Source organism: Pleurodeles waltl, chromosome 1_2 (assembly GCF_031143425.1).
Source record: "Pleurodeles waltl isolate 20211129_DDA chromosome 1_2, aPleWal1.hap1.20221129, whole genome shotgun sequence".
Taxonomy (NCBI): Eukaryota; Metazoa; Chordata; class Amphibia; order Caudata; family Salamandridae; genus Pleurodeles; species Pleurodeles waltl.
This window is the reverse complement of record NC_090437.1, coordinates 163,753,689-163,774,820: the sequence shown is the minus strand read 5'-3', so window position 1 is coordinate 163,774,820 and position 21,132 is coordinate 163,753,689. Positions and strand designations below refer to the sequence as shown.

General features: G+C 43.0%; 1 protein-coding gene across 1 annotated transcript in view; it reads right to left on the bottom strand.

Annotated features, from left to right (window-relative positions):
• LOC138298467 (low-density lipoprotein receptor-related protein 2-like) overlaps positions 1–21,132 on the bottom strand; it is a 1,267,625-nt gene that overhangs the window by 595,985 nt on the left and 650,508 nt on the right. The window contains exons 18-20 of the mRNA XM_069236878.1: positions 20,069–20,284; positions 11,352–11,590; positions 10,595–10,724 (exon numbers count right to left, since the gene is read on the bottom strand). Of these exons, the coding sequence (XP_069092979.1) occupies positions 10,595–10,724; positions 11,352–11,590; positions 20,069–20,284 (585 nt within the window). The remainder of the gene's footprint in view (positions 1–10,594; positions 10,725–11,351; positions 11,591–20,068; positions 20,285–21,132) is intronic.

Sequence of the window (21,132 nt, the reverse complement as noted above, 5' to 3'; positions counted from 1 at the left end):
GGGACTCAAGTGGGGTAGTGTTTTTATCAGGACAGGTGATTAATCACTGGGTAGTAGGAATTTTGTGGATTGCAGCATATTCCTGTAGTTTGTTTGACAGAAATGCAAGAAAAATAGAGTTCTTATTCAACATTTCAGCTTTGCAGGGTATTCTGGGTAAGAAAACTGAGTAATCCACACAAGTGACACCTCTGTGGACATCCCCGGATGTCTAGTTTCCAGAAATGTTTGGGTTTAATATGTTTCCCTATATGGAACCCAGGACCAAAAACACAGGTGTCTGCCTTACAAAACCAGTTTATTTTGTGATAGATAAATTTTGATGTCTTCACAATACAATTTGGGGTGAACTAAATTGGGGAGCTCCCAAGAGAGCACCCTCTCTGTGTTTGCCCCCGCATTCACCTGCTCTCTGGGTTGGGCTAACCCACTATTGCCCCGTTGCACAGACTGTGCTTGCGAAGGGACAACAAGACTGTCCTCATCACCTCCCTCACAATTTACTGGAAGGAGTTATCCAATGGGACACCTCCAACTGAAAAATCACTCAGAGTTTGCACCATTGTCCTATCCCTCAGATGCTGTCTCAGTACCTGCTGTCTCAGTCTCTGATCCTATGTCAGAGTTGTCCTCGAGTGACGACATCAGCAGCAGTCATCCACCAAGATGCCATCTCTGCTATTGGCTAAACTGTTGCTCTAAAACACTAGCCTACATACAGTCACAAAATTGCTGGTGTGTGTGTGATACGTGCAATAGTAGAGGCCACCTTACATGCGCTTCTTCCCTCAATCAGCACGTTCTTTCAAGATCTGCCCCCTCCCCCCCAAGTGAAATCCCTGGTGTCTAGTGGCATTTCCTGACCCTAGATCGCAGCTTCAGGAAGGCTTCGTATGAAAGGGGAGAGTCTCCACTTTCATACAAGGCCTTCCCGGACGTGGGGGAAGGCCGTTTGGGGCAGTTTTCCCCATCGGAGCAGGAAGCGGCCCTACAGCCGCTTCCTGCTCCAATGGGGAAAACAACAATGTGACGTCAGCGCGTCACAAAGGGGTGGGTGGGGGGCAGGAGCTTCCGTGTCTCCCTGTGGTTTAAATAAAAAATAAAAATTGCACTCGAGGATTTTCTAACCCCCTCCCTGGTGTCGGCCACTGGTCGTGTCCCGCACCAGGGGGGTAGTGCGGGCAGCCAGTGGCCGACACCCGCACTCAATGGGTTTACAGAAGTGTGTGAACAAGGTACTAATCTATGTACCTTTGCTTGTTTTGCTTCAGTGTGAGGAAGTATCCTCTTTCTAGCACGGTTACCCCCATTTTTGGCCTGTTTGTGCTTGTTAGTGCGTTTTGCCTGTCTCACTGGGATCCTGCTAGCCCGGACCCCAGTGCTCACAATTTGTAGCCTATGTGTGTTGTCAGTATGCTTGACTGTCACTGAGGTTCCGCTAATCAGAACTCCAGGGCTTATACTCTCTCTACTTACCAAATTTGTCACTAGTTTAGTGATTCCAGATTCCAATTCTGATTGGCCGACTGTACCCCCTGTGTAAGTCCCTTGTATATGGTACCTAGGTACCCAAGGCATTGGGGTTCCAGGAGATCCTTATGGGCTGCAGCATTTCTTTTGCCATCCATAAGGAGCTCATACAAACTTTTCTTCAGGATTGCCACTGCAGCCTGAGTGAAATAGTGCTCACACTATTTCACAGACATTTTCACTGCACTTAACTTTTAAGTCAAATATGTGTCTAACCTTCATTTACAGAAGGCTACCTACAAAGTTACTGTGTGTGAGGGCACCATTGCACTAGCAAAGGTGCCCCCACATGTCCCGGGCCAATTCCCCGGACCTCGTGAGTGCAGCGACACCATTATAAGCATGCACTACATATAGGTCAATACATATATGTAGCTTCACAATGGTAACTCCGAATATGGCCATGTGAGTTGTCTAAGATCATGGAATTGACCCCCCCCCCATCCAAATCTGGTATTGAGGGACAATCCCATGCACGCTGGGGGCTACATCATGGACCCCCAGTAATGCCAAACCAGCTTTGAGCTTTCCACTGCTGCCACCTCACAGACAGGTGTCTGCCCTCCTGGGGATTGAGCAGCTCCAGGGGTGGTGCCCAGAGCTCCTCCAGAGTGTTCCTGGCGTTAGCCATCTTGGATTATAAGATGTGGAGACATCTGAGTGGCTAGTGGCAGCAGGTGACGTTAGAGACCCCTCCTGATAGGTGCATACATGGGTAGGTAGCCAATCCCCCACTCAGGGCTATTTAGGGTATCTCGTCTGGGTATTTCCTCAGATTCGGTTTGCAAGATTCCCCCAGGATTCCTCTGCATCAGCTTCTGACCATCAGATCAACCACAGACCGCTCCAGGAACCGCTATAACTGCAACAAAGTATCCGGGATGACTCCTGTGACCTGCAACTTCAGCTCCAGCCAGCGTTTGCAACAGTTTCCAAGGTGTGCATGCTCTGAGGACTGCCTGTCTTCACCCTGCACCAAAAGAACCGAAGGAATCCCCTGTGGAGTTACGGAGTCACTTCCCTGCTTCTGCAGGCAACCTTCTGCAACAACAACCGGTACTCTGGGACTCTTCTCCCGACAACAAGCGTGTCCCTGGAACACAGGTGGTGGACCAAAGTGACCCAGACTGTCCAAAGGTCCAGCTGTCCAAATTTGGTGGAGGTAAGAGCTTGCCTCCCTGTGCTGCGACGACTGCACTTTGCATCTTCTTTGGCCCTGTGTTCTGGGACTCCTGTGGGTGCAGCCTGCTCTTCTGAGGGCTCTCTGAAGTGCTGAGAGCCCCCTCTGTCTCCTCAGTCAGAGTTGAGGCTCCCAGGTCCCTCCTGGGTCCAGGCAGTTCCTTTGACACAAACCGCGTACTTGCTTGAACCAAGGCTTGTTGGCGGAAGCCAGCGACGCAAACAGCCTGCATCCAGCAACTATGTGGGGCATCTCCTGCACCAAGCAGGAACCCGCAGCCATCGAAACGTTTGTACTTTTTTTCTGACAGGTGAATCCACTTTTGAACCTTCTTCTAGGTTGGCAGGGGCTCCTGTCTTTCCTGGATTCTTCTTCGACTTCTGGACTTGGTCTCCTCTCTCCCCACAGGACTTCAGGTCCAGGAATCCATCGTTTGTTGCTTGCAGTCATGCTTGGTTCTTGCACTAACTCTTATCACAACTTGTAGTGTGCTCTGAGGAAACTTGCTGTACTTTACTCCTGCTTTCCTGGGCTCTGGGGTGGGGTATTTTACTTACCTTTGGTGTCCTTACACTCAGAGCACCCCTCTAAACATTACACTTGCCTACGGGGGAATTCGACATTCGCATTCCACTATTTTAGTATATGGTTTGTGTTGCTCATAGGCCAATTGCAATCTATTATATTTTCTACTGTTTGCACTATTCTATGACTGTTTACTTACCTGATTTTGGTGCCTAGTGTATATATTGTGTATAATATATACCTCTAGGAGGAGAATTGCCTCTAAGATATTTTTGGCCTTGTGTCACTAAAATAAACAACCTTTATTTTTGATAACACTGAGTATTGTCTTTTTGTGTTTAAGTACTGTGTAACTATAGTTGTATTGCAGGAGCTTTGCAGGTCTCCTATTTCAGCCTAAGCTCCTCTGCTACAGCTAGCTCTAGACAGCTTAAGCTGCTAGAACACTGCCTACATTTCACTAATAAGCGATAACTGGGCCTGGTATAAGGTGTAAGTACCTTAGGTACCCACTACAAACCAGGCCCGCCTCCTACATTCAGAAGATGGTCTATCTGTAAAGTATACAGTATGAAGGGTGCAGGTAGTATGATCTTTAGAACCTTCTGATTTTTTTAAAATTTTAAATCTTATAACAACTGTTGTATACAATATATACTATTCTTAGATTCTTTTGAATACTGTGTGGTTTATTTTCCATGAGAATTTAACTCTTTGAAATAGTGTTGTATAGAACCAACTCTGTTCATAGACTAAACACGGTTTACAGTATTTGGTTCTCTATGAAGTTTATTTCCTAATGTAGCTTCAGTGTGTGTCTGACATTTGATACAGATAGAATCTACCTCTGGTAGGACATTTGTTTGCTAACTGCCCTTCACTATTTTAGCTTTCTTTGACCAGTTGTACAGATATTTAATAACTTGTGCAATGAGGGTTTCCCATATATCTGCGGTTGATTGATAATGTGAACTAAACACAAAGTTTATGGCATAGGGCCACTGGTGCACATAATACCTGCTTTCAACACCTGAGTTTTCTGTTTGTAGAAATGAAGCCTAATCTTGGTCTGAGCTATTCTATACTTGCCATCAGATCTGTAATGCTATTGTAATTTATATCCCTATATGCAGGAAAACGAAGGTTGGATGATGTCATCAGTGATGTCAAAAAATATTTCATGAGTGATGTCATATGGTCTGTCATAAGCAGAACATGGTGTAGGCGCAAGTTAGTGCTGCTAACTAGAACTGGTGATTTTTTTTTTTATTCAAAATGTTAACGTTTTCACTGAAAAATTCACCAATCTATAACATGACTTTAACCTTTGATTTTGTCAATGAATTTCTAAGTTTTTTTAAAATAAAAATGTGTAAAAATGCACAGACTAAGAACTCTCAATGTCTGTGTGGAGAAAGTTGAACTTAGTTTTTGCAACTCGTATACACAAATATATCCAACATAGTTTTCATAGTCTTAGATGTATCTTTACATAAACTTCATATGTTCCCTGTCATAGTGTAGACACTCCCACACTATGAACATCTATTTTTAAACCGTGATCACTCTTGTGAAAGGCATGAAAGAATCCATTTTGTTCTAATCTGTTGAACAGTTTTTTTTGTTTTTTCCCACCTGGTCAGTCTTGAATAGGGCTTGGAACAGCGCATGCTGGAACCACGCATGCCTAAACAACGCAGTCGGAACGACTGCGTGGTTACCACAAATGCATTAATGATTTTTCGTTGCAAAGGCGTTCCTGGTAAAGGCATGCATGAAAAGCATGCCACTCCCCCCCCCCCCCCGGTACCCTCCCCACCCGCACCCCAAAAACTTAAACTACCCCAGCCACTAAAAACTACCCTGACCCCCCCCACCCTGCCCCTAAAAACACCCTGACCCCCCCCACTCTGCCCCTAAAACAACCCCAGCCCCTCAACCACAAACGTTAACTACCAACCCCCCCAACCCTTGCAAACTAAATATACCCCAACCCTGCACCCCCAAAACTACAGCGACCCTCCCCACCCCGGCCCCTAAAACTAAAAATGCCCCAGCCCCCCACCCCTAAAACGGCCCCAGCCCCACTTACCTGATTGTGTCTTCCGACAAAGCTGACTCCCTTCTTCTGTGCCTTAACCACGCATGTGCGTTTTTCAGCACATGCATGGATAAGGCACAGAACGAATTCTTGGTTAACAAAAGCATTTTTCTGCTTTCGTTGTTCACAACTGTTGTTCAGAAGTCGTGGTTGGGGATGTTTCCCAGTTCTGGGTACTAAGATAGGTGTTGAGTGGCTTGGGTTTCATTGTACATCCCAGATGGTTCTACCAACCACTGCTCTACCTATGTGGAGCCAGTGTTTGTCAGATACCCTCATTGACCAGTCAGAGATCATTTATAATTGACACTTTAGAGTATAGTGAAGTCAGGTAAGGCCAGTCCCATGCATCTCTAGGAAGAGCCAACACCTTGTATGGTAGTCTAGCTCTATGGCCTTGCCAGGTACAGCATGAAGTTAGAGGAGGCAGGAGAAGAACTCTCAGTTTATTTCAGTTGGGAGCCCCTGAAAACGGTATGGAAGTTTCGGCAACACTGACATCTTTACTGCATTAATATGTCCCAGCCCAGTTACCTATAGTGGAGCCCAACGTCAGATTGGATTTTAGCTGGTGCAGTAGAGGAGGATAATTTGCTCTGTATAAAATCAGTCCGTTTGGGAGAAATCTTTATTCCTAGATAAGTGACATCACTGGAAGGGGGTGGAGGTCACTATCTTGTAGGTAAGGTTAGGTAGAGTAGAAAGGATTAATACATAACCCAGCGACAGTTATGTAGATTCAGAGGTCAGTTTGTAGGGCTGTCAACAATGTCTGGGGGAAGTTAGACAATAACATCTCCGAACATGGAAATTTTGTGATCCTTGGAGCTGAAATTGTGGGTGCAGCACATACTATGGCTGCTAGGGGTTCAATACTAAAGTAATCAGAGGCAGTGCCTTTTACCAACACTTGAAATCATGGGTGGGCGTAGTTAGCTTGTACCATAATTATAAATCGGTCCCCAAATCCAAAGCGACAGTGTATGAAGGAGGAAGTACCAATCCACCCAGGTGAAAGCTTTTTCGGGTTCTAATGCCAGCAGCACAGCTAGGGTATGCTTTATTGCAGCTTTTTCAGACAAGTGGATAACACTCCTCTGATTGTCATGAGTGTCGACCCTTGATGAAACTGGACTGACCGAGGTAGATCAGTTCAGGCATGATGTCTAATCTTTTGGCTAGTATCTTCCTATAGAGTTTAGTATCTAGATAGGGCAGAGCAATTGGTAGGTAAGACGTGTATAAGTGGAGGGTCCTTACCTGGCTTTGGGATAACAGATCAAGACCTCTACCATCGCTGGGGTCACTGTGCGTGTTTCAATCACAGTAAGATAAATCCATCAGACGTGGTATCCAGAGCTAAAGGTTTTCTAAAACTGGGCAGTGAACCAGTAGGGTCTGGGTGATGTGCAATTGCACTTTGAAATTGATCATCCCTTTTGGGATGTTGCAAGACCTCATTTTGGGCAGCTCACACCCGAGGCAAATCTACTCCCTCCAAACAGTCCAACTGTTCTATATCATCCCTGGGATCTGAGGTGTACAATGCTTATAAGAGCCTCAAAATATTCAAGCTTTCCCCTCTTCAGTATTATCTTCTCTGGAGCTACGTGTATTTTACCTAGGTAATCCCTTTTCTTGTTTGGCTCGTAGTGGTCACCCCATATGTGAACGCACCTTATAACCTGTTCATATATATATTTAAGACGCAGCAGGGTTAATTCTGCCCTTTTGGTGTAGATGACATTGAGTTTCACTCGTAAGGCTGTATCTTCCATTGTAGAATTAAAGTGGGTGAGACTATGAGCCTGCTCAGCCAAATGAAGTTCTGCCTCAAGTTCCCATCAATCTCTGGCCCTCAGCTGAGTGAGCGTGGTCATCAGGAAACTACATTTTTGTCTAATAACCGCATAAAAGTGTCCCATGCTGTGGAGAGGCTAATGTATTGGGATTATTCATTTTAAAGTAGTCTCTAGTTGCTTGACGGATTTCATCTCAAAGGATAATCCCATGTGAGAGGGCCAGGAAAAAAAATAAAACCTCTGAAAACAGGATTTTGCGGCATGCCACTCCAGAATAACTTCCACCAGAGCATGGTCTGAGTGCAATGGGATAGAAACTGGCAGACACATTAAAGCGCAGCATGGATTGGCTGACGAACAGTCTAATCCAGAATGTGTGATGGGAGTTGGGCAAAAGAGTAGATTTGGGTTATGCGGTGAATGGCTCTCCAAGCATCCAACAAACAGTTGAAGCGCTTGTTCTGTGGCTTTGGACAAAGTACCTATGTGTTCTATGGTGGTGTGTACTGTCTAACGCAGGACCCCATACAGGATTAAAGTCACCCATTAAAATATTATTTCCTTCTGCAAACCCACCCAATAGTGAAAGTAGGGCGTGACTGAATTTAGATTGCCCCGAGTTGGGTGAGTAGATAAAGGCCACCATGCCCTTGCGCCCTTTAATGTTCCCTTTGACCGCTATTCTCCCCACCATCGGTTTTGCAGTCTGTGATTTGAAATTTTAGTTAAGAGTGAAAGAGAAGGGACAATCTATTGCTTGGCGGTGGCTGACAATTTGTACATCAAAGGGTATAACATGTGTCATAGCCTGTGGTCCTCACTATGCTTCAGATGTGCTAAGTCTCCGATCAAGGATGTACATCGAGTTTATGGTGTTTAGGTGGGAAATTAGGCTCTGACATTCCAGGATAAGGTGTTTAATACCATATATGGGATAGGTATTGGTATAAGGCTTCAGTCCAGACCCAGCAGTTGCTAAAGTATATTCTGACTACCCTCTCCAACATCACATACTGACCCATTATCAGAACTCACTCCTAACGCCCTCTGAACCTCCTCTCCAATTTGCAGTACATGGTCTCCTCTCATGCAGTAATACAGTAAAACATTAAAACCTGGAAGTCTAGTCTCCCTACAACAGGCTAAACTTATGTCAGACCTAATAGACTCCGGCATTAAGGGCACATAACCGCTACCATAGTCCACAGAATGCCTTTGGGTAGTTCGATAGTCTGGTGAATGGCTGTAAATCAATAATGCCAGGAGGAATCAACAGGTTAGTCTCGTACAGCAACCGCTTGAGACCCTTTGGGCCCAAGGCTGAAGCTTTGTGAATACTTTTCTCTGAAGTGAATCCAACCCGTCCCAACATGAGTACGAACCCTTGGCTGTCATTCAGCGGAATTTGCCTTTTACCTCTTATTGCTCAAGATGTGTGAGGGAATAGCTGCAGTTCTACCTTAAGTCTATCTTTTGCCCTGACGTTTCACTTTCCGTTGTGACTGCTACTGACCACTGGTAGATGTACTCACCAGTCCTGCAGAGGTCTCTCTGGTCTTGCTCTCCAAACTCTCGTGATCATGAAGTATCAACCCAAGGAGGGCTGCTGCATCTTCAAGTTCCTCAAAGTGATGATACTTGTTTTGATTCTAAGAGAGGCTGGATGGGTAGGTCCATCTGAATCAGATATGGCCTCGGCATAGATCAATCGCTGGCTTAAATTGCAGGCATCGTGCCAGAGACAATATCCTGGAAGAATGAGTATGTTGCTCTTTAAAATGACTGGTTTCTGTTTCCAGGCTGCTTGCAAAATCATTTCTTTGGTTTTGGAGGGAGTGTGCCTCCCTCCCCCAGTCACTTACGGACCATCCCTATGCACTCTCCAGCAACACTTCCGTACGATTATCTCCCAGAAGTTCAGAGAGCAAGTCTACCAAGGCCTCTAGGCTAAAATACAGCCTACAGTTCAGTAAGTTTCAGAGCACAGTGCGAGCTGCAATAAAGTCATTGCGCCCCCTCTTGTGAAAAGACGCATGCAGGAGGGCCTTGCCAGAGGGTCAGTTCCCTTGCCAGAGGGCCATCTTGTCACTGATCTGAGCCCCTGAGGCCACTCACAGGATAACATGCGGGTCTTTGTCAGCACAGGTTGCCATTGAAGAGTCTGGCATTGTAACGCTCGGCGGTTCGCCAGTATCACTAATTCCCCCCTCCCCCCCCCCCCCCACACACACACACAAAGCACTCATCACCCCTATGTGTAGTTGGCAGACTCTGTGGTCTTGTGTGGTGCTGCAAAGGCCAAAAAGGATCACTTTTCAACTAGCTGCACCTGCGATACAGCTTTGGCCACAACCATGTTGATCTCACCTCCAGGGATCATGCAGGCGTTTCAATCTTTCACCCTTCCTGTATAATTATCTAGCCGTCTACATCTGAGGGCTCTGCTGCTTTCCTGCACCGGAAAGCTGAAAAAACTCAGCCCATTAGCGCCAGGCTCCTATATAAAATACAGCGGAGCCCGGGTAAATTACATCCACACAGCCATGATGGTTGACCACTGGACAACACATTTTTTATGAAAATGGTGCACAAAGAAACAGTTTGCAGATGTACAAATCGGGTGTTTAACCAATACAGCATGATAGCTACTTCTTGCACACATTTTAGCAAACCACCAACTTGTGAAATCTTTGTCTATTGAAAAGATTGGATTCAGTAAACTTCAAAATATCCACTTTTCCTGTACGATGGTACATATCTTTTGTTGACCCCTTGTAGCATGAGTGTGCTGACCTACACATACATTCCTAAGACAAAACTAACAGCTCTGCCTTTCACCATGTCTCAAATGCACATTTCAAAGATAAGGACACTTACCTTTTCATAGGGCAACAGTTTGTGTAGACTGTCAAAAGATAAAAATCAGATACTTTTTTGCCACACACTGTTCATCTTTTCTCAACATGGATTGTGGAGGACATCTTAGGTAATGACAAGGAATTAAGCATAAAGATTGGCTCAAGAACATACAGACGTTATCAGGCATTACAGCAGAGAGCCCATTCAACTGCTTGATGCATATGAATGCAATTTATGTATTTTTTTTATTTTTATGAAACTCACCACATAGTGCAGAATAAAGCATACCTTTATACCTCAGATTTTCACAGGCCCTCCAGTAAGCTCAGAGAAGCTACACGTGAGCTTGGCTAGTCATCAAATAGAAATCAATGGATGTCCATATCCCGTTTCATCTGGCACCAAGTACTACAATGTTGTCAGTGATGCTTCAAGTCCCAACATCCTAATAGCTAATATTGATCTGCCCTCCCGTACCGCTAATGATTCCATATCTGGGCTTCCTCAGTGAAAGGCCAATAACATGCAAGTTCATAACTTATCATTAAGACTTACTCCAGTTCACTCACACACTACAAAACAGATTCCCAAACTTACACTCCTCTTCATCACTTCCATCTGTGCAATCCTTCTGTCCATCACATTTCCAGAAGTCAGGAACACATTGATTTCCACTTGAACATGGAAACTGGAATTCACTGCATTTGATTGCTTCAAGTTTGCAATCCTAGAGCATTGAAACAAAAATTCAACCTTAATATTTAACTATCTTATGTCCTAGCACATACAGCATTTGCCTCCCTGGTTTGGGTTTTGATGCTCAAAGCCATATAATGAGAAAAGAAGCAAACAACAATTTGGGTCCATCACTTCCATTAGTGCTAACTTATGATGCAATGATTTTAACAGGTTTTAGAGCATAACAAAGGTACCCAAAACACAAGGTCAAATCATCCCATAAAGTTATTGTAACTGTACAATAATTAATCGCAGAAAAGAACATTACCAAAACCATGAGACTGACTAGTGAGGTGAAGACAACTTAATTAGTAAAAACAGTGGGGTGTTACAGGCTGTCACTTGTTCCATCAATCTCTTGTTCATTTGATTAAAATGAGAAATTACTCATTAGTATAAGCCTCAAACATTCTACTGGGACAGCTGCGTGTGCCTACGTGACTTTTAGTTGACTTTCCATATTCTAACACATTTAGCAAAAAGAAAACAAATGTTAGATTTACTCAAATTTCCATTGAAGCTTTCTGGTTTGCTAAAGACATTGGTTACAAATAAAATCAATGCTGTGCAACAGCGACAATCACAGTTTAATTCATGGAAGGTAATTAACGAGCACCTTTTCATCTGTACCATCTTCGCAATCAACTTCTCCATCACAGAGCCATTCCTTCAGAAAGCACCCACTTCCACTCTGGCAGTTCATCTCTCCTGATCGACAATGCAGGGGTTTGGGAACCGTGCAATTCAATTCATCAGAGTGGTCCTCACAATCGTTGTCCCCATCACAGCGCATAGAAAAAGAAATGCACTGGCCATTCTGGCACGAAAACTTTGAGCTGCTGCACTCTTTACGAACTGCAGGAGAAAAAAAAACCCTTTAGAACCATAAATACAAACGCAGTCAATTTGATCACGAATTAGAACTGGACAGTAGTTAGATAACGTGTCAGAATTCCTATGCATCTCCTCGTTTTAGTAAATGGAAATGTGAAGTCATATTTAAACCGGTTGACTGTCAATTTATTTGAACAAAAAACATTATTCTGGGCCTCACTCATGTTCAGAGGTGACCCCCCCCCCCTCCACAATCAGCAACAGTTACCTATTATAATGTAATATTTATACACTGCTGGGGCAGCCATATGCATAATAGGATACCGGATATATTTCAAATCAATGAGTGCCTGGAGAATTCATACAATGTGCCTGGAAATTACTGACAACTGTAAAATGAATTTTAAACTACAAATAATTTGAGAAACCAATTTCCATTGCCACTGGTACAGCACCCCTATAGGCAATGTATTAAACATCAACAGCATCAGAGACCTGAACTGTCATGATAACATGTGTAGTATAGTCAAATCCACCTCTATAAATTTGGCACTAAATTAACTGGCCGTAGAAAGAGCTACATATTCGCAACTATCCTATTGGTTTCTCACCAACATTTCCTGCTTCTGGGGAAGTGGGAGTGGGGGGGATTATTTTTGCCCATGAGCTGAAAACAGCAAGATAAACCTTGCCCAATTGGATGGGTGAAGATAATGCCAAAGTGCATACGTGCTATAACCCACATGTGTTATGTATATATTTGTAGTTTCACATCAGTATAGCATGTACATATTTATTATTTTTTTTCTGTTGATAAAAACATTACTCATTAAGTTGTACTTAGTTGTGCAATCCGCACTTGTTATTTGTAAATGGTACGTTCCAAGGTTCCTTTGAATGTAAGGGTAATGGTATACCTAGTAGTCTGCCTTAGAATGTTGAGGGGTGGTTTTTGTGAGGACCTACAAGGATGAAGACGGTGTACAAGGAGCCTCTGTGGTATCTTGTATTTCCTGTGTTGGTTCATCCCTGGCCCAGGTGTCCCCTCTGACCCTTATCATAATGGGCTCTCCCACCAGGATTCCAGGAGGAGAGCTGAGACTGTTGGAGATCTGAGGGTGACCAGGACTGTGATGTGAGGTGGCTGGGGCGTTGTATTATTAAACTTATCATTTCACGGTCATCGCTTTTATGTGTGATCATTGGCCATCTCTACACCGGCGACAAAGGTGGGATCCTGTGATGCAAAAGAGAACACGCCAAGTTGTGAACAGCACATACGAACTGTGAAGAAGGATTAATTGAGCGCTGTGGTCCTGAGACAGATTCCGCTGAGGCAGTGTCTTACTTTTCACAAGGGATGGTGAAATTTAAATGTAACCCTGCAGTGTAGAGGTAAAGTCATCGGATGTGAAAGCTTGCGTAACGACACAAGTGACCATCTGTCCTTTTAGCCAGCACACTCGAACTGGAACATTAAGGCAGTCTTGCCACATTTAATTAAGGGACATTAGTATTTCTGTACAGCTCAGAGTGTGAGGAAAAGTGTTGTGGCTACGAATGTCAACTGTTTGTTACACCTGGAAGTCTATATTTAGCAGCTAAATCGTGGAAATAACTCTCCAGCTAAAGATCAAAGGTGTAAAGTGGTTTAAGTCCAAATTATATCAATAATAATTGTGCCTCTGGGAATTCACCACAAAGGCCAACAGCTATAAATCTGCAGCACGCTCTGGGCGTTTCATTTAGAATGTTCATATCACCTCAGGGAATTCCTCTCAGCTGAGGCAGAGCGCACGCACTTTGCATGTATAACCAAGGAAGAAACAAATAGTTCAAGGAATCTTCAAGCCAATATGACTTAAACAACTGCTGTATTTCAAAATGTGTAACATTTTATAGAACTGAACCTTAATAAGGGACATCAAGTCGTTTTTCTCAAGATACAGCTCCTGTTTCTCCATAATAGAATTTATGTGCTATTAGCACCATCTAGTGGACAAACTTGAAAGGTGTCAGGCAGCAAGAAAATAACAGGTTTCAGCAGACCTCTGTGTCTGAATCGAACACATTAGAACCGTGGGCACTAAAGAGATACAGTGATCCACACACTAGAAATATTCAGAGTACAAAGGAAAGAAATGTTTGCATAGTTAACAACAGTTGTATTACTCAAATTACAAATAATAAGATTGAAGGCACCCTTATGTATTACAATACAATTACATATGCTGTGTGTATTGATAACTTCAGAATTTAATAATAGAATATTCATGTGAAGTGCAAATAAATGTAATCAATATATACATTTAAAATCAAGTGAAGAGCTACAATTGGATATAATATGAGGTTGTAGGTGCATATATGTGTCAAATAGTTTAGTACACAGGGATTTGACCAAGCACATAACTCGAATAGCATCTAACCACAGTCTCCCACCATGCAAAACATCACACAACCTCCATTCTTCTTAAACACCCCAGGGGAACCATCAATGACATGGGATAAGTGGAAAAAGGTTTTTAATAACTACCTTATAGTGTGTGGTCCTAATATAAATGTTGAGAGAAAAGTTGCACTACTAGCACACTGCTTGGGAGCGGAAGGACAGGAAGTCTTAGAACACCTTCCAGGTTTGTCAGATGAGGAAGGAAACAATTTGAATGCATATGAAATATGTATGAAGAAGCTAGATAAACACTACCTACCCAGGATTAGTACAATTCTAGAGAGGTATCATTTTGGCAAACGCTCAGAGGGAGGGGGAGAGCATAGAGGACTTTGTGTCTGAGCTAAGGAGATTGGCTTCATCCTGTAAATTTGGTGCAACCTTGGAAGAACGCATTCGTGACCAGTTCTTATTCAAATGCAACATTGAGAGGGTCCGTGAGGAGTTATGGCTCAAGGATGACCCCCCCCCCTCAATGAGGTATTAATAGTATCAAAGCAGGTAGAACATATGCTTTCGTGTGTAAAAGAACTTAGAGTTGAGAGTAAAAGTGCAACATCTGAGAATAAAGCAGAAGTAAACGTGGTGAAAGAGAAGAAGGAAACTCAAAATACACCTGATAAAGAGTTTAGAGGACAGTGTTTCAGATGCGGAATGACAGGTCACATGGCCTACTGGAAAGAGTGCCCAGCATGGAGGGCAGTATGTAAAGGTTGTGGCACGAAAGGTCATTTTGTCGCATGTTGTAGATATAAGAAAAATTATAAAAGAAATAACACTGTCAAAGTTTGAGGTTTATGATGAAATTGTGTTGCAAGTGAACAATTCAGGCGAAGGTAATCCCAAAGACATCATAAAAATAGATAACACTGAGGTTGAAGCAATGTTTGATTCATGTTCACGTCTAACAATCATTTCTGACCAGGTGTTTTGTAGAAATTTTGCAAAGTAAAATTGTATGAAATGGACATACAACCTGGCGGGTATGGGGGTCAGCCAATAGCCATGAGAGGATACTTTTGGGGAACTATTCAATATGGAGAAACAGAAACACAAACTAAAGTCTATGTAGCAGAAAGAGGTGACAACATTTTAAGCTGGCCTGTTAAAAAAAAACGTAGGAGTTATCTTGGACCCTAATGCATCACCTCAAATCAAAGTTCAAGAAGTACAAGAAAATTACTTTGTAAATACATTTCCAGAAGTTTTCACTGAGAAACTGGGATGCCTCAAAACATACATTCACAAAAAAAAACTGAAGCAGAATGCAATCCCAGTTGTTTCTAAAGTCCGACCACTACCAATAAGTATCCTAGATGCTGTGAGGGATGAGTTAGAGAAACTTTGTAAGCAAAATGTCATTGAACCTGTTGAAGCAACGGAGTGGCTTGCTCCGATTGTAGTGGCTCGCAAAGCGGATAATAAAGTGAGATTATGTGTGGACTTGCGTGCACTAAACAAGGAAGTGGTAGACAGATTTCCCCTACCTACTATTGCAGAAATGTTCACTGCCCTAAAAGGAGCAAAGGTCTTTTCAACCCTAGATCTGGCCTCAGCATATTACCAGTCAGATTACACCCAGATTCCCAAGACCTAACCTCTTTTATCACACCTATGGGTGCATATAAATTCAAATGTATGCCTTTTGGATTAATTTCAGCATACTCGGTCTTCCAAAGAGCTATGACGGAAATCCTAAAAGGTATTCCAGGTGTTTTCTACTACCAAGATGATGTGCTAGTTTGTGGAACAACCAACATGGAACATCAAGCTAGGGTTGAACAAGTCCTCAAAAGATTTAAGAAATTTGGCCTCACAGTGAGAGCGGACAAATGTCAATTCGCATGTCCAGATATATCCTACCTAGGACACAAAATTTCAGGCAAAGTGATCGAACCGAAGGGAGATCTTGTGAAATCAATAATAGATTTATCAAACCCATCAAACAAAGATGAACTTCGATAATTTCTTGGGATGGTGGAATTTTACAGTAAGTTCATTTCTAACTTCTCTGAAAGAACATTCCACATGAGATCACTTTTGAAATTCAAAACAGAATTTATGTGGGACTCCTTGTGTGATAAAGAATTCCAGGATGTGAAACAGTGCCTCAGGAATGCACCCAACCTCAGTGCCTTTATACCAGGGAGGAAAGTGATAGTGACCACAGACGCCAGCACAAAAGGTCTGGGAGCTGTCCTATCCCAAGTTAATAGTAAAGGAAAAGTCACCATAGCGTTTGCCTCAAGATCATTGAGAGGAGCAGAAGCCAACTACTCAGTGATAGAAAGAGAGGCATTGGCTGTATATTGGGCCCTCCAAAAATTTAAAAATTTCATTTGGGGTAATGAATTCAAGGTCAGAACTGATCACAAACCGCTAAAGCAGATATTTGAGAAGAAAGGTCTAGATGCTATATCAAGTCGCATTAGGAAGTGGATAATCAATCTGCAGGAGTACACATTCACAGTGGACTACATCCCAGGTGTAAAAAACAAAGCAGCAGACTGCCTATCCAGATTACCTCCCAGCACAGATAGTGTCGTGGATGACAAACAACTTTCAGAGGAGGAAGATGTTGTGCTCTCGAATGTCTGCGTAATATCTGAAGGGGTGATAACAGAAGCAGAATGGAAAACAAACCTCAGAGAAGATGAGGATCTGAATTTGGTCAGGCAGTACTTGAACAGCAAATCAAAGACAAACTGAAGGTATTTTGGTGTGTGAGGAATGAATTAGCAGAACATGATGACTGCTTCTTTAGAGGTACAAAACTGATACCCCCAAGTAATCTAAGACTGAAACTTATAAACAGAGCTCACGAGGGTCATTTTGGTGTGTCTAAAACCAAAGAGAATACAAATGGACTTTTGGTGGCCTGGTATGGATATCCAAATTGAAAGATGCATAAGGGAGTGTGTACCCTGCAATGAGTGTGACAAAATTCTAATTACAAGAAAACCACCAATGCAGTTGCGTAAACTCCCAAAACACCCCTGGGATAAACTGGCACTGGACATTATAGGGCCCCTACAAGGTGAACAGGCCACACCATATATCATAGTTGTAATCGATTTGTACTCTAGGTGGCCTGAAATAAAAATCACAGCCGACATCAGCTCCAGTAGTGTCATCAAATTTTTAAGTGAACTATTTGCAAGAGAAGGATTACCATCATCAATGCAAACGGACAATGGTGTCCAATTCTGCTCAAATGAAATGCAAACATACATGAAAGAGAATGGCATAACACATTGTCGTTCAGCTTTATACCACCCAGAGACCAATGGAGCCGTTGAACGATTTAACAAAACTTTAAAAGAGATCATTCAGCTTGCTAAAGTAAATTCCCTCAACTGGAAGATGGAAATAGCCGAAAGAATTATTGAATATCGCCTGACTCCACACCAAAGCACTCGGAAAACACCTTTTGAACTACTTAAAGGGAGAAAGCCCCATTCACAACTACTTCCATCATGGATGAAATGGAGAAAAGGATGGGTCACGATAAACACGAAACAGCCATGGAGACAGCAGGAAATCCGAAAACAGGAGAGGAGAAAGGAGAAATATGACAGAGATAATAACACAAAAGACAATAAGGTTTCGGTAGGTGACTGGGTAAAGGTCAAGGCTCCCACGGGAAGCGCTAAGGACTCGAAATTCATAAGAGCAATGAGAGTGGTCAAATTGTTCCGCAATGCTGTGAAAACTGATGATGGCAGAATATGGAACCTAGGGAGGATAGCTATAATCAAGCCTTCCTCAATTGGATATACAACCCACAATGCCTGTAGAGGAGCATCAAACAAAAACAAACCACATGGAATTGTGGAATCCTCGTCAACACCGCGTGAAAGTGAAGACACCTCATGGAGATAGCCCTGTAGAGTACGAACACGACCCGTTCGACCACCGAAATATTTAATGGACTATGTCTGTAACTAAAAAGAACCTCAAATTATTCTCTGATTTGTGCAGGGTGTCTATTGCATGTTTTCCTTCATTCCTCATTATATGTTAACAGCCGTGGTTATTTGATGTATTACACATATGGTTAAAAAGCGTCACATGTTCCTTTTAGATTTAATTAAGTTCTAGTTCTTTCCCCTGTTCACCCCTTTTCCCTACTCTGTGATCATCGGTAACTAACTTGTTTCTGTAATGAAAGGGGGATGTGTGGTATCTTGTATTTCCTGTGTTGGTTCATCCCTGGCCCAGGTGTCCCCTCTGACCCTTATCATAATGGGCTCTCCCACCAGGAGGAGAGCTGAGACTGTTGGAGGAGATCTGAGGGTGACAAGGACTGTGATGTGAGGTGGCTGGGGTATTATTAAACTTATCATTTCACGGTCATCGCTTTTATGTGTGATCATTGGCCATCTCTACAGTCTCCTAATAAAACAGTTGAAAACCCTCGTATTTGCCATCGTTTTTACTACAATGCTTTTAACCCAAACTACACCATTTAAAAGGAAGGAGGAAAGCAAGTATACAGACACCAAAACTACGGTTTGACTACTAGCTATGATCTCCAGATGAGGCCCAAGAGGGTTCACAGAAGCCCTGGGGCAACCGCGAAGTCTTGGGTTTTGCACATTGTGTTGAAGTTCAAGGCTTCCCAGTGTGTATTGGTAAGACCTTCAGGAGGGGTTCAAACAAACTGTCTTATTACATTCAGCTTCAGAAATACCAAAATATCCTTAACAGTCAGGCTTGCCCGGTCTCCCAGGCGTGGTAGTCTCTTCCACAGCACTCTGGGATTATGATTGGTTTAGGAAGTGTTCTGAGGGTGTGGGCAGCCTCTTTGGCCATTGTCACACCCAGGTACAGGGCAGAGCTAGATTGCCACCCTGCCCACCCATCCCAATTTATTTGGTTTGTCAGGCGGATTTTAGACATGGTGTCAATTTATGCTTTAATACAGCAGGTCTTGTTAAGTGTTATTTCTTGCCGCTGGTAGGCAGGTCTGGCATTGGCAGGTTTAAAAGGCAATTCTTGTGTAGCGAGTGGTCCAAATCAGAGCGATATAAAGTTGGGTATATTGAGGAAGGATCGAAGGCATGGATGGCCAAGGGTTATACCTCATGGCAGAAATCAGGGCTGAGGGATACTGGATATTGGTTTACAAGATTTTGGTTGAGAAGGGTCAATCCTGGGGGGTAAGCTTCATTAGAAGGGAGGGGTTGTGTCTAAGTGGTTTGTATGCATTAGTGAGGTGGGGTAGATTTGCCAAGGCATTTGCCAAGGTTGTTAGTAATTTGCGAGACCTGTTCTACTAAAATGGCCTTTTACCCCTTTAATTGGTGTGAGCGTTGTGTTTGCTACATTCCGCCCAAATTCCTATTGCGGTTTAGCTAAAGACTCATCAATAATCATCAAAATGTCCAACTATGTAGAAATAAAAATCGGTCTACTGTTGTTTTTTATATCAGGGTTATTAGTCGGCAAAGTGTGGTGGGATATGATTGCACCACAATCTGTCAATACATTCTTGATACACTGTGGCAGTCTGCTAGATTTTACATTTTTTCCGTCAAGCCATAAATCAGATAACCAATAACAACAATCAGTATTCTTTGTAGATTGGCATACCTTTTTTTAGCATACAAATGTACAAAGAAACTAAAGGCAGACACAGAAAATCAAAGCCACTTCTATAACACTAGACCCCAAAGTCTTACTAAAGCTACTTAAGATCTTCTGATAGCGTCTAGAATCAGACACAGATTTTAATTTGAGTTGTTTTTTTACAATTTGTCTGAATCGCTATGAAAGATTGAAGGACTTTCAGTTCCAGATATTACTGAATCTCCTGGGAAGATAAATTCATTCCTCAAGTATTTCTGATTAGGACTGAATCTTCAGGACGAATGAAGCATGAGAACAATTTGTACAATCTTACAGGCCACCCCAAAGCTCCCTTGAAAGAGATTCTCCCTTATGCCACCAAGCAATGCAATCGAGCTTCGAGTACTAAGCATCTGATGTAGTTATTTTTTAAAAAGCAGGCTTCAACACCTTAGGGGGACTGTATAGAATGGCCTTACCACAGTCTTTTTCATCTGTTTCATCAAAGCAGTCTGGGTTGGCATCACAAATCCAGTTTCTTGGAATGCAGCGGGTGTTCTGATCGCAGCGCAAGGCACAGTCTTCAGTGGGCTTCCAGCAGTCCAGCTCATCTGAACCATCAGAACACTGGGCCACGCCATCACAGTGAAACTGCTCCTCAAAACACTTTTTCCCATCAAAGCACCTAAACATACCTTGAGAGAAGAAAATAAGAAAACCCACAATTTATAGATCCAACAAGCAGGTTTTTTGTTGATGGATGTACAGGAGACATGAGTGAGAAATACAGTGTTCAGTTGCAGGATACAAAAATATACATTTATGATGGGACCTGTGGTTAAATACAGCTGCCCTCACAAAATACCAGGAACCACCCAGAGAAAAGATCACATGGTCTCATCTCCACTTCCTCATGCAAACTGAGGTCTCCCACTTGATTGCCAGTTCCTAAATTCCTCTAGTGTCTACACTTTTGCATTCATTTTAGTGTGCATCCCTTCTGTGTTGACACACGTAATGGTGCGGCAGTTAGAATAAATTCTAGTGTAGGTTTTTAACAGATGTATGCCTAGTGCCGCTCACTTAGATTTGCTGGGAAACATTCAAGTGTGCTCCTGGTGCAGGATTGGGACCCACTCAGCTGTGCAATGACCTTCTTGACCCATAAGATGCTCACATACACAAAGGCAAAAAAACAAGGTGATGGGTGGAATGCTTGAATTAATCTCAGCCATTGGCAAATTCTCCAGGTATACCCCAATCCAATGTTTTTTGCCCACCAGGCCACCTCAGTTTGAATCTAGCCATACGCAAATCAGTCTGGACCATTTTCACGGGAACAGTCCCGACCAAACTGCCAGACCCTTGCTGACCCGGAACACAAGCAACCTAGGACCAGTTTCACCCTAGTTATGGTGCTTCAGCTAGCTATACCTTGGCTCCAATGGCACAGTGAGCCTGGGACTCACATCTGGGAATACCCTAGCCATTTAGAACAGCAAATGCAAAAACAAGGTGATCGATGGAATGCTTGAATTAATCT